This window comes from Spinacia oleracea, chromosome 3 (genome assembly GCF_020520425.1).
Source record: "Spinacia oleracea cultivar Varoflay chromosome 3, BTI_SOV_V1, whole genome shotgun sequence".
NCBI classification, from domain to species: Eukaryota; Viridiplantae; Streptophyta; class Magnoliopsida; order Caryophyllales; family Amaranthaceae; genus Spinacia; species Spinacia oleracea.
In genome coordinates, this window is record NC_079489.1 from 76,955,240 (window position 1) to 76,969,563 (window position 14,324).

Sequence of the window (14,324 nt, forward strand, 5' to 3'; positions counted from 1 at the left end):
TCAGAAGAAAAATCCTTCTCCCTTGCATACATAAATAAAACCCAAAACACCATAAATAAAACTACATAGTTCATGACTTCTTTCCAATCAACAACCTTAAGTTACAAACTGCCAATTCAATTGACAAGTACATCAAATCCATCAAAAAACAATAAAATTCAAAACAACCAAAGCATTAGAATAAGCAGGTCTACAAGAGAAGTACCTGAATTAGAGTAGTAGAGTAGAATAAACATTGTATAGGTCGATGATCTGTAGAACAACCACTGCAAAGAAAAAGTCAGGAAATAAAAATAGAGAAAGAAGGTTAATTAGAAGTGAAGAGAGCGAAAGAGATAACCTTGAGATTAGTCGGAGTGGCGGCATAAGAAGAACGGAGAGAGTGGATTAAGGCTTGAGCGTCTCTTCTTGTTGACCTCTGCCATTTCTCTCTCTCTCATTTGTTTGAAATGCAAAAGCTATTAATCAAATAAACACATTAAACAGAAGACTAGTGAATTAACAAATCTGTAGAGTAGAAAATTAGAATATGTAGTTAATTTCTTTTAATTAAATCTCCGTTAAATCAAACAACCCACTTGTAATGGAAAGCATTGGTCATAATTCATCAAAAATCAAACAACCCACTTGTAAAAAACCCAGCAATGAAGTTCTCAGCCAACATCTCCTTCACCCACACCTCATTCCAAGAATAGTAAAGCCAAAGGCACAATCTTATATACACAAAAAAAACCTAATGATATTACTAACAACACTGAACACAAACAGTACCCTGATGCAAACTAAATTAGTTATACATCTCAATTTGTTAAAGCTTGACTTCAAACAAAAATTCATAGCAGATTCATAAACTGTTAAGGGAAGGATTAATATCACAAATTACACGAAAGCCCTATGCAAAGTCGAACTGTACAGTGACACTAACCACTCTAAATTCACCCATGTACTTTATGCATCAAGATACGAATCGATAATTTCAAACGATAGTATGCAGATGATGGCCAAGAATTCAAATAATCAATTATATACCAGAGAATTACATTTAACAATGCAGACCAATTTTTCTTTAAACCCAATTCTCTTCTATCCATGAAATATCTAATGATAGCAAAAAATTCACATAATCAGTTACCAACAAAAGAGCTTCAAACAATGGCAACAAAATCAAACAACGTAACATAAGAGCACAATTCCCCAAAAAATCAATAAATCTTTAAGAAAATAGGGCAACAAATACTAGCAAAAATAGTCGAAAATGACGAACACTATTGCCCAAAATTGACTAAAGAAAAGCCGGAAAAATCGCCCAAAAAATCACAAAGGAACCCAGAAAATTAAAATCCATTTTCTTCTACCCAACAACAAATCTAACAGCAAGAAAACACATAAACCCTAAAAACAAAGGAAAAAATTATAGAGAGGAAAGAGAAAGAAAGCGAAGTATACCAGTGATCAATGACGACCATAGTAGTCTTAGAAGAAGAACCAACAGCATCTTCGTCGACGGCGGCGTCTTCGTCGTCACCCGTCCCTTTCTCAAAAGTAGCATCCTCAATTTAAAGTTCAAACAATCTCAATAAAAAAACTCAAATTCACAAACTAACATAAATTTAGAGAGGAGAGTTACGGAGTTTGGGGAGGAGATTTGAAATCTAGGAGAGATAAAGAGAGGTTGATGTCTCAACAATGGAGATCTGGAGAGAGGAAGATGAAAGAGAAAGACAGGGGAGACAGAGAAATTGTGATGGAGAGGTTTCGTAAACCTAGCGCAGTATCCAGCTAGATTCCTAGCTGTGCGTCGCAGGTTAATGAGGTGTGACGCAAACAAGAGGTACATTACGTCGTAGATTAGCAAAACAGCGACGCAGATGACAAAAAATGCTCGTATTTGGTAATGTTGCGTCATAGGTCAGTAAAACAGCGACGCAAGTCCTATTTTAAAAGTTAAATTAGTATTTTTGCGTCACACATTACAATGAGCGAGGCAATTATAGCGACGCAAATGACTGTTTTTCCACTAGTGTAATTGTATGCATTCCATTCACACTACCACACTTCATAATAATATACTACCCCACTCCCCTTTCCGTAAGAGTTTCCTATCCTTGTTCTTATCATCTATATACTATTTGGCTGATTCGGATTGTTAGCATCCCCTCCCTCCGACGAATTCGACCCTAGGTAGAATTTGTCCAAAACAAGTACCTCCTCTTAAATTATAAAAAAAAGTAACATGTCTAAACTATAGAAGTTACATACCTAAACCAAAAAGGTACCTCGTATAAAACTACTCCGTATAAAAAAAGTAACATGTCTAAACTATAGAAGTAACATACCTAAACTAAAAAAGTACCTCCTCTAAAATTATAAAAAAAAGCAACATGTATGAACTATAGAAGTAACATACCTAAACTAAAAAGGTACCTCCCCTAAAACTACTCTCGTATAAAAAAAGTAGTAACATGTCTAAATTATAGAAGTAACATACCTAAACTAAAAAAGTACCTCCTCTAAAATTATAAAATAAAAGTAACATGTCTAAACTATAAAAGTAACATACCCAAACTTAAAAGGTACCTCCCCTAAAACTACTCCGTATAAAAAAAGTAACATGTCTAAACTATAGAAGTAACATACCTAAACTAAAAAAGTACCTCCTCTAAAATTATAAAAAAAAAGTAACATGTCTAAACTATAGAAGTAACATACCTAAACCAAAAAGGTATCTCCCTAAAACTACTCCGTATAAAAAAAATCAAAAGGTCTTACGCGCACAAGGTGTACAATAAATTTATTGTACACCAATATAACTTTTACCTATTTTTTTGTAACTTTAACTTAGTTTTGATTAACTTTTATATTAGTAAAAAAAAGTTGATAGATAAACATTTTAACGAGTTCAATGATTTATTTTATACATTATTATTGATTTTGAAGAAATAATTTTTATTAAAATGAAAAAATTTATCACTAAAAAATACATTACTTTTACATATATAAGCTTAACTTTAAGCATTTTGAGGTAACTTTTACTCTGGTGTAAAATATTTATTGTACAACCTTTGTAAATAAGAATTTGTTAAAAAAAATAGTAACATGTCTAAATTATAGAAGTAACATACCTAAACTAAAAAAATACCTCCTCTAAAATTAAAAAAAAAAAAAGTAACATGTCTAAACTATAAAAGTAACATACCTAAACTTAAAAGGTATCTCCCCTAAAACTACTCTCGTATAAAAAAAGTAACATGTCTAAACTATAGAAGTAACATACCTAAACAAAAAAAGTACCTCCTCTAAAATTATACAAAAAAGTAACATGTCTAAACAATAGAATTAACCTACCTAAACTTAAAAGGTACCTCCCCTAAAACTACTCCGTATAAAAAAAGTAACATGTCTAAATTATAGAAGTAACATACATAAACTACAAAGAACCTCCTCTAAAATTATAAAAAAAAAGGTAACATGTCTAAATTATAGAAGTTACATACCTAAACTAAAAAGGTACTTCCCATAAAACTAATCCGTATAAAAAAAAGTGACATGTCTACTTCTTTCTTTTTTTACAAGTATAGTAAACATATTGTTTCTAATTTCTTATTCATTATCTTTTTATTGCTTAGTTTACCTTGGTGAATCCAGTGACATATTAACTAGAAATTAATCTAACGTAACCGAAAATATTCTTAGGATTATTATGTGTTTCAATAAGAACATTTGAAGCTAGATCCAAAAAGGAGTCGGTTTAATTAATGCAGAGTACGGAGTATATAAGAATAGAATTTCAAATGTTATTTCCAGGAAAAGATGCATGGTGATATAGAAGGGATGGGTGATAGTTTGGTACTCTTGGTCACCTTTCACGTTGTTTTAATTTAATAACCAAGGTCAGTCCATATATATAGTGTGAACACGTCACACCATCAACTTGATGGTGTGGACGGTCTCATACAAGACTTGAGGATTTTGATTTATTTTAGGATGAAATCTCACTTGAATTATGGGATTTTCTGTTATCTGTTTAAGTAATTCCGTAAATTTAATGTGCATGTTGATGGGTACATGATTATGAGAAAGTAAATAGATTAGCATTCAACAATATCAGTACATAATACATATTTGTATAGAATAGTAGTACACAATTAATTAAGACTAGCTAGTACAACTCCTGGGAATTATTAAACTTAAAACATTAGTCCCAAATACAAAGTCGATCAGGACAATTAAGGAGATGTAATTAATTAAGTAGCAAAGAAGAAGGAACAGGAGCATCCATCATAAGGAGTATTACATGGATCTTCAAGCTTTGACTGCAGGGGTAGGTGGGCGAAACCCGAGCTCCGACATCTTCTTGTGTGATTCAGCATAGTGTGCGAAGAAAGCCTTCTCATCCTGCCATTTTCAAACACTCTCTTGATCAATTTATTTTACCCATTTTACTTTTTACTTTTTATTAGCTAGGGGTCGAAGACATATATATTATATAGTGTAGTATGAGTATATGAATAATGTATTACCTTAGCATAGAGTTGAACATAGCGACTGAAAGAAGGATCCTCCACCAGAACTTTGTCAGTCGGGAATTTCACCAGTCCAGGGGTATCACTCTTCCTCAAGTTTCTGATCACCAGCCCGCCCATATTAGCATTAATTACTTGTAAACTTAATTAATTAATTAAAGAGGATGTTCGATATATATGAGATCTTACACATAGTAGGAATTATCGAATTTGAAAGGATCCTCTGTGAATGGCCCATCAAATCCTGACCTATCCTGATTTGCTCGACCCTATGTATGTTCAAAAAGACCACAACCATAAGCAATATATTAAGTTAATATTATACTCCCTCCGTTTCCATTTTAAGCGTTTCATATTGTTGTATCCATTTAAAATCTATTCTATTTTTGGACATATATTTTATCCTAAAATACCCTTACATTTCTATCTAATTACCAAAATACCTAAAGATTCTAACCATATTCCCACTTAATTTTCCCCACCCATAATATTGAATTCTTTTCCCTTCCCCATGTACACACTCTCTCACCTCCTTTATCACCCATCATTATCACTCCTCTCTCTTACCTTATTTCTTTATTATTTTTTCACTCCTTTATTTATTACACCCTCCGAATCTAAATGTTATTCCCGTTTGTCATTTTACGCGTTTATTAAGGAAAAAGAAACATTATAAGATTAACTATTACTTAATGTAGTTTTATGGGGAATTGTTGCTTTTTGATTCTATTTTCACAAGAAAACAAAATAGTTGAACCAATAGAATTTAAGGAATAAAAATGGCAACTCATTCATCTATCCAAACTTAAACCAACCAATGAGACTACAATGTTTTTTATTGATAAACCAATAGAATTACAAAGTTAAAATTACAAGGAAGAGATTAAAAAGGAAATAAAAGAATTGGGAAGATTATTTTGGGACATTAAAAAAGGAAACGGGAATAACATTTAGATTCGGAGGGAGTATAATCTCTTATACCCAATCATTTCTCTTATACACCCAATCATTACACTTATACCAATACAAATTAAGATTCCAATTTTCTTAAAAACCACCCCAGATTCCAAATGGATACATCAAAAAGAAATGGATGGAGTACTTCATTTACCTCATAAATAACCACACATTGAAGATAAATTAAGATAGTCTAATGAGGGTAAAGATCTACTCTCTCTGTCCCTTAATACGTGCACCGTTTTGACTTTTTGCACTATTCACATAATTCACTTTGACCCTATTTTATTTCTAGTATATGAAATTATTTCTAGTATATGAAAACAAATGTTAGTATATAATATACTGTTGGCTTCATCTTAATATATATTTTCATAATATTGAAAAAAACTAATTTTTTATAATATATATTGTAAGATATTAGTGGTTAAAGATGTGCATTGGCAAGCGTGTCCAGTCCAAACGGTGCGAGTATTAAGGGACGGAAGGAGTAAATAGATATGAGCAATACCAGTGTGTGAGACCCTGATAGAACAACGATATCCCTATCGTTCAAGCCCATTCGGTAAAATATATCCTTGAGATGCTTGGCATCTACAACAGTACAACAACAAATGCAAAATCCACATTAATTATTAACATTTACCAATTGGCCTTTTGTACCTTAATATAATCATAGGCTAATGGCAACTACAATTTTAGTATGTACCTCCATTGGGGTTTGGAAGAGCTCCACTGTCTTGGTTATTTGGGGCATCCTATTTTAGAACAATGCATGTTTAGGGTAACAAAAAAATATAGGGGGGATAATCCATTATTTGAAAGTTGAGGTTGAATTATATATGTGCCACTTACAGGTCGACCCGGGAAAAACGGGATCTTAGGTCCTCCAGTAACTTCAACAGCGAGCACTCCAGCAAGCTGTTCGATCGATGACAACAACAACAAAATGATAAGAAGTGGGAAACGATCGAGCAGAGATAGATTTTTAATTCACCAACAAGTTATACCTGGTAAAAGTCAGCATAAGTAACCTTGGGGTATTTACCCTTCACTTGCTCTGAAGAAGTATACATTTAAACAGTCAAGTTATTTAGTAATCTTTTGAGGACAGACGGACTAAAATGTCAAATGGGACAAACAAATAAGACACAGATAGAATAGGTTGTAGTAGTATGGTTTAACTTACCACAAAAATCAATACCAACTTTGATACCGTTGTTAGCAGGGTTGTTCAACTCATTTCTAATCGAACCATTTGGACCTCCTGTTTTTGTTTTAGCGTCATAAGTACCTGCTTCATGAAATCTACACCACCAAAACCATATTACTATTACAAAATGCTCAACCAAGATAACAAATGGAGTAACATTTTACAAAATAGAGCTAAACAAGGTAACAAAATTGAGAAGGAAATTAAAATTACGCTAAACGAAGGACAATGGGAGAAAACTTCTTGTTCTTCTGGAGAAGATCAAGAAGGTCTTTACGAGCACCCTCAATCTGTTTCAGATATTCAACATCTACAATGCTCTTTGTTGTTGCTGCCATGCTGCACTCTTACTAATAATAATAACTAAGCAAATTTTAAAGTGGAACACAATATAATTCACAAGGTATACAACTATGGCTTCATCGGTGGCCTATATATATAGAAAAACTTCCAAGTTGTCACGTGCTTTGCAAACCATTTATTTGTTCACATTATTATAAATGAATAGTTATATAATGTAAGATAAGTTACATTTTCCATGGGCGGCTCTCGATTACAGCATCTAATTCTAGTAAAAAAGTAAAGTAGAAAGTTGATCCACTCTAGTCAATTGTTTTTATAAAGAAATGAAGAAATCTAGGATTTAAGTAAACAAGTTCTCATCCACTTGTACATATATTGACATTTCATATCCTTTTGATCCTTTGTATAGAGTTTTTGGAACTAGTAGAAGGCGTGTGTTTCTTTGGTCATATTCGGGTAATCGATTCTTCTACTCCCCGTATTTAAATAGAAGATATATTTGATCGGACACGTTATTAAAAAAGAATAGTTGAATAAAATAAAATAATAAAGCGAGTGGGGTTATGGTAAATATTTTAATCAAGTAAAATATGTGAAAAACTTAAATTTTGGATGGGTGTAGGTCGGAGGTTTATGAAATTAATTGTTTAATGTGGTACTGGGTAATAGGGTATTATTTAAAATAGATGGTGAGGTTGAAAAGTTACTAAAAATGGCAAGTGTATCTCCTATTTAAATACGACCGGAAATCGTAAATGTATCTCCTATTTAAATATGGAGGGAGTAATACTTAATATATAATCTTAGTTGTGTGTTAAAAACATATTGACATTTCAGATAAAATACAACGTAGTACTCCCTCCATATTTAAAAAAAAGATACATTTTGACCAGCACGTAATTTTAACAGAGTAAGTTGAATTTATTAAAATAACATGAAAGTGAGGTAGTAAGTTAGTATTTATTATAGTAAAAAGATGGTGAGAGTAAATATGATGACCACAAAAAAGAGAGAAATATTAATAGTTGGAAGTGGGGACTAAGGGGGCGTTTGGTTGGGGGTCTTTAGGAAAGGGAAAGGGAATGATGGGGCTTCATTCCCTTTGTTTTTTTGGTGTTAGCACCCGGTTCACCCTTAGAGCAATCCGGATTCGGGGCCAGTTCTGGGTGGATAGGTTCCATTCCATTTGTTATTGTTTGTTTGGCGGATTTTGTCATTCTCTTTACCCTCTTTCCTTTTTCACCTACCCTCAAATCTCTCTACAATGATACCCTATCCCTCCCCTCCATGGTTTTCCATTCTCATTCCCTTGACCACCCTCTTTACATAATAAATAATAAATAATTTATTATTTATTATTTAGGAGAGAGAGGGGAGAAAATGGGGAAACCAAACACCATTTTTAAATAAAGGATTTTCGTTCTATTCTCCTTGATTCACATTCTCGTTCTCTTTCCCTTCCCCCTTCTCCAACCAAACGACCCATTTCAGAATACGGAGGGAGTAGATTTTTGTCACATACTAGCTCCGTTTCAGAATGTTCTTTATGGTTATTAGTTGCACAAATATTAAGACAAAAATGAAGAGTGTAAAAAAGTGGATAGATGTAATAAAATATGGATAAAGTAAGTGATAAAGTGTAAAAAGGTAGGTGAATATAAGAAAAAATAAATAAAAGAAAAGAAAATGAGTGGAAAGTGATAAATATTTTGGGACAAAATAGTAAAGTTTCATGTCCAAAAATGGAATAAAGCACAATGTAAAGAACATTATAATTTGAACTAAAACAGAAAGTGTAAAGATCATTTTGAAATGGAGGTAGTATAAAATATGTTTACTTTTTCTTTAGTTTTAAATAAATTTTCTTACATTTTTAGCAAATGTGATACATCTAATTAAGCACGCATTGTGTGCATATAAGAAAATATTTTACTTAATATAACAAATGATGAGGTTATTGGAATGTACTTCATACATAATATATTACTATCTCTCCATCCTTAAAAGATTGCACATACCGAAAATGAATGTCCCTAATTGTTTTCCCCTTTTGGCCATACCATAATTGGTAACACTTTTCCCACTTGGAACGTAACAACTTCCCACTATTTAGGGAAGAAATAAAATAATAAACGGATTTTTAATGAAATGCCTTTGAGCTTTGCTTTAATGCATCAAATACCCCCAAACTTTCCAAAATGCACCTAACACCCATGATGTAAGCAATAATATCTCAAAATTGCCTTTTGGCTGACAGACGTTAACCCTCCGTTAGTATGTTTTTACCTTTTTTCCCTTACTTCCCCATTCCAGCGCCATAACAAAACTAAAAAGAATAAAAATAAAAATTCAAAACCTAACTTCTCAACTTCCTTCCTCGACTTTTCTCTGTTCTCTTACACCATTAGAGTGCACTTGAATCCCTAAACCAAAGAGTGATAAAGTGAGAATTTCTCTGGGATTTTCTTAAACAATATTGCAAGAGCCAGTAGAAGTTAATCCCCACATAAAGATCGAATAATTTGGTCCAAAAATCTGGAATTTTCGTCTATCGTTTGATATTTATGGGCGTCAAGGCCAACTGTTATATCTTAGTCTGTCGTCTAATGTTTACAAGCGTCATGGCCAACTGTCGTATCTTAGTCTGTCGTCTGACGTTTACAGGTGGGCCTCTATTGTCGCTGTTGTGTGACATCTATCGTATGCAGGCGATATAAGCCTCAACGTTTGTTCGTAGTCGTGCGAAGAATTTATAGAAGGAATTCGTGTCGAGTGTGCATATGGTTGAATCGTTTTATACAGTTGCAATGTCATGTGAGGTAGGTAGCGGACTACTGACAAGAAGGTGGGTAAGGTGTCATAAATGTTAAAGGTCAATGACGGGGAGAGATTTAGAGAAGACAATAATTGAAATTTGTGGTGACTAAGTTGAAGTTATAGGTGAATGAAATGAATGGTTTGAAGCAACTATATGACGAATGTCCAGAAGAGTTGAAGGGTTGTGAGGTTTCCTATAACATGAGGACAAGAGATAAGATGTTTTGATGGTGCATTCTATGTAAGGAGACTTTAGCCTATGGGATATTTCATAACAGTAGTTTAGGTAGGTTTCAAGCATTCCGGGTTGGCTTCTTTTGTCATCAGTGTTGAGGGGGAAAGACCTGTGTTTCTTTATTTTGTATTTGGCCATTGGTTAGGCATTCGGACAAGTGTCGGGGGTGCATATTTTAGGTTATGATTCATATGACAAAACATAAATCATGCGGAAAAACCATAAAGCCAGGAAAGCATATTATTTACACATAATCATTTAGCATAGTTTAGATGCAAACACTTTGTTGCGTGCCCTCCCTAGCTGCGCCCAAACCGAACAAGAACAAGTCTTTAGGACTCCAAGTGTCTTCCCTCCGTAGATAGTCCACAGCACGTCCGGATCCGCCTTAAGCTTGATCAACTAGAATCGCCCTTAAGGTACTTGGAATTTTCGGCAACTTGTAGGCAATTGTGTGACTGATTTTTGCTCTCAAAAATCACCTTGAATCCTTGAATACTCGATATAAATTATGAGCCCTTAACTCATATTTATAGACCATGGAATAAGTAACCGAATCCTACTAGGATACGAATGAATTAAATTAGAATCCTAGTAGAATTCTTATTTAATTAATTTATCTTTTAGGATTAGGAATTTAATCATTAAACAAATCCTATACTTTTTAGGTTTCGTATGTGAATACAAACACTACACGAGCATGACCCGCAAGCGTGCAGGCCATGCCCGCGCACAACCCACACGGCCGCTCGGCCCACGCGAGCTACAAGCCCACGCGAGCTGCAGCCCACTGCGCGTGCTGCCACGGCCTGCTGGGCCTGGCGTGGCCTTGGTTGTTCGTGTGGCGCGCATGGCTTGCTGGGCGATGGCCCGGCTTCGTGCTCGGCCTTCGTCTGGCAGGCCTCGTCCGATGCTAATTTCTACGATACGCTTCCGATTGAATTCCCGATTCCTGAATTTATTTCCGATACGAACAATATTTAATATTTTCGATTCCAGAATTAATTTCCGTTTCGAACAAATATTTAATATTTCCGTTTCCGGAATTATTTTCCGATTCCGATAATATTTCCGATTCTGACAATATTCCGTTTCCGGCAATATTTCCATTTCCGATAATATTTTCCGATACGTACCATGTTTCCGTTTCCTGCAACATCAATGACTTGGATAATATTTATATTTCCGATACGATCCATATTTCCGTTTCCGGCAATATCATCGTTTCCGGAGTATTCATTTCTTGCCTGTGACGTTCTCAACTCCCACTGAAACCAAGATCCGTCGATTCCGAATATCCATAGATGGAGTATTTAATGCCATTAAATACTTGATTCGTTTACGTACTATTTGTGTGACCCTACGGGTTCAGTCAAGAGTAAGCTGTGGATTAATATAATTAGTTCCACTTGAACTGAAGCGGCCTCTAGTCAGGCATTCAGCTCACTTGATCTCACTGAATTATTAACTTGTTAATTAATACTGAACCGCATTTATTAGACTTAATATTATATGCATACTTGGACCAAGGGCACTACTTCCTTCAGTCTCCCACTTGTCCTTAGGGACAAGTGTGCATTACCTAATTCCTTTGTCACTCGATGCTTGCTCTTGAACATAAGGTAAGAGCTGTCATCCTTATTATGTCCAGAGGTGTTTCTCGGTTTCAGAGTTCAACTGATCAAAATAAACAGATAATCATAACCTATGATTCATCCGAGCACGGCCATGCATTTCACAGTTTCTAGCTCTCCGAGTGGCCTTGTACAACTTTTAAGCATCTCATCCCGATTTATGGGAGGACAATCCCAATCTTGCGATCTTGAGATTAGACTTCGTTTGATAGGTGATTACTTGAGCGTTTCCTTTATAGCCTCCTTTTACGGTGCGACGGTTGGTCAACGTCAAAGTAACCAGTTCTCAAACAAGTAATCTCAAATCACTCAGGTATTGAGGATTTAGTGTCTAATAATTTTAATAAAATTTACTTATGACAGATTTTCATCTCTTACAGTAAAGTTTCATAGGTCTGCCCGATACTAGTCTTCCCAAAGTAAGTATCTATGCAAATGATTATGACATTGCCATGTCCACATAGTTCAAGAAACAGAACTACTAGTCATCTTGCATTACAGTCGTCTAACGTTTTCTATGCGTCCAATTTTATAGAAAACTCCGACCAGGGACCATTTTCAACCTTTGACATTCAAGTTCACTTGATAGACATTTCTTAGTCACAGGACTGGTCCTGACAGTCTATCTTGAATATATCGTCAAATTGAAGGGACTCATCATTTAATACTAAACCAAGATTAAATGGAATATGAAAATATATTTCATATATGATAAATGTTCAACCCCAATGTTTTACAACCATGGGCCTCAAACCCATCTTTAAAACAGTTCATGGAATTTCAAAGCTATGCTTGATTTCCAGTGCTACAATGTGAGTGTTGCTTCTCACTTGTTGCATAGGTTTAGTTATCATGCTTTGCCAATCTTAATATCCCTTTCATCGAATATTTTTCGAGATAAGATGATAAGATCTTTTGAGTTTGTTTATTATGTGATCTAGTCTTTCTTACTACAATAGTGGTTCTACGCATTTTGCAATGAAGAACCATTAAGTGAACAGACATGTGATCTACCCAAGTTCAGTGAAGAGCTTTTTAACATAAACAACCCTGTTTTATTGCTTCTTAGGCAATAAGTACTTTTACTTCAACTGTTTAGGTTGCTAGTGATGCTTTGTTTGGATTTACTTATCCAAGAAGTTCACAGATATGTGGAATACTTTCCAGCTGTATCTTAGAACATAGAAATTAATATTTTAATTTCCCACGCAACAACTCATGGTCTCCAATCCATGTTGCCATTTCAAAACACGATGCTCTATAGCTCGTCCTTATCAATGGTTAACTCCAAAGGGTCTTGCTTGATCCTTTGCCAGTGTTTATGCGTGTAGCATCAATATTTAGCATATCTTTATTTCCTTGAATCAAGAATTATTCCTATGTACCTTTTCAAGTACCATAAGTATTCTTGATCTCAATCTAGTTGATCTTCACTTAGATCAATAGAGATTGGTATATGTTCGTCATGCCTAAAGTCATACGATACGTTTTTGGCGATCCTCATATTATATCATACATGATAAATTCTTTTGCAGAATAATTCCCAATTGAATTCTATTCATGTAACTTTAGCTCATTCAATTTTAGTAGATACTGAATCCAGCTAAATTCTTTGACATGTAATATAGGTTAAGAATCTTACTTAGATTCTTTGATGTTTAACTTAGTAAATGCTTATACATAGTTCAAACATTCATTACTTAGATTTATTCACATGGGTCGAATATCTCCAATGGAGTCTTTCGTGTTTGATTTAGTAAATGCCATTACTTAATCCAAAACATTAATATAAGATCTCTGTAAATAGATCTTAATACCCAGTATGTACTAAGTTTCGCCATGGTCTATCATTGATGAATAATTTCAAATCTAAGTCATTAGCATTTGAATGTTAGTTCACAATAGAGAGATATGTGTGTGATACACATAGGACCAATTAAGTTTTACGTAATCCCACTAAACTTCTTATATATCTATAAGAGTCATGTACATTTTATGAAACTAAAATACTTATTAGCTTCACTAAAATACAATTCCAATTCCCAATTGCTTGCTTAAATCTGTACTTAGATTTCATAAGCTAGCTTTCCTTTTCAAGCATTATTTGGATCCACAAATCTTATGACATACCATGTACATAGTTTCTTCGAACATTTGACTGAGGAAGATGTTTTGTCATCCAATTTCCATATTTACCAATATGCAATAATTGCTTGAATTATAGACTTAAGCATTACGATTTTGCATGAGGTTTCAACACAATCCACACCGTGAATGTGCTTGTAACCTTTAGCAACTAATCTAGCTTTGTGTGTGAACACAATTTCATGTTTGATGGTTTTTATCCTTAAAACAAACTTGCAACCAATAGGTGTGAAACTATATATTCTTGCAAATCAACAAAATTTCAATTTTGTCATCATAACATTGAGTATGTTTTATGGCCTCTAACCATTTAAAACATTTGAGTCTATATATGGCCTCTAACCATTGTAGGGAATCTGAGTTTCGTCATAGCTTTCTTACAGGTCACAAACTCATTAATCTACATGATAATAGTTTGACTGCAAGTTGTAGGTTTCTTCACTATCTAATAGAAGAATCTCATAGTTTCAGTGACTTGAACTCTATGCCTACTTGGG

General features: G+C 34.1%; 1 protein-coding gene across 1 annotated transcript; it reads right to left on the minus strand.

The window, feature by feature from the left end:
• Positions 1-4,069: 4,069 nt before the first annotated feature.
• LOC110790631 (L-ascorbate peroxidase 3) lies at positions 4,070-7,114 on the minus strand. The gene is made up of 9 exons (XM_021995419.2): positions 6,907-7,114; positions 6,670-6,788; positions 6,491-6,540; positions 6,336-6,401; positions 6,190-6,238; positions 5,992-6,074; positions 4,713-4,792; positions 4,521-4,623; positions 4,070-4,395 (listed from the first exon to the last, which is right to left on the minus strand). Exons 1-9 carry the CDS (start codon positions 7,029-7,031, stop codon positions 4,303-4,305), a joined length of 768 nt encoding a protein of 255 aa, XP_021851111.1. The 5' UTR covers positions 7,032-7,114; the 3' UTR covers positions 4,070-4,302.
• Between the last annotated feature and the right edge of the window lie 7,210 nt (positions 7,115-14,324).

Coding starts and splice junctions, on each gene's coding strand:
- LOC110790631 (XM_021995419.2), bottom strand. CDS start 7,031: ATGGCAGCAACAACAAAGAGCATTGTAGATGTTGAATATCTGAAACAG. Junction 6,541..6,669: donor AGTTGGTATTGATTTTTGTG/GTAAGTTAAACC, acceptor ATACTTCTTCAG/AGCAAGTGAAGGGTAAATAC. Junction 6,239..6,335: donor CGTTTTTCCCGGGTCGACCT/GTAAGTGGCACA, acceptor GTTCTAAAATAG/GATGCCCCAAATAACCAAGA.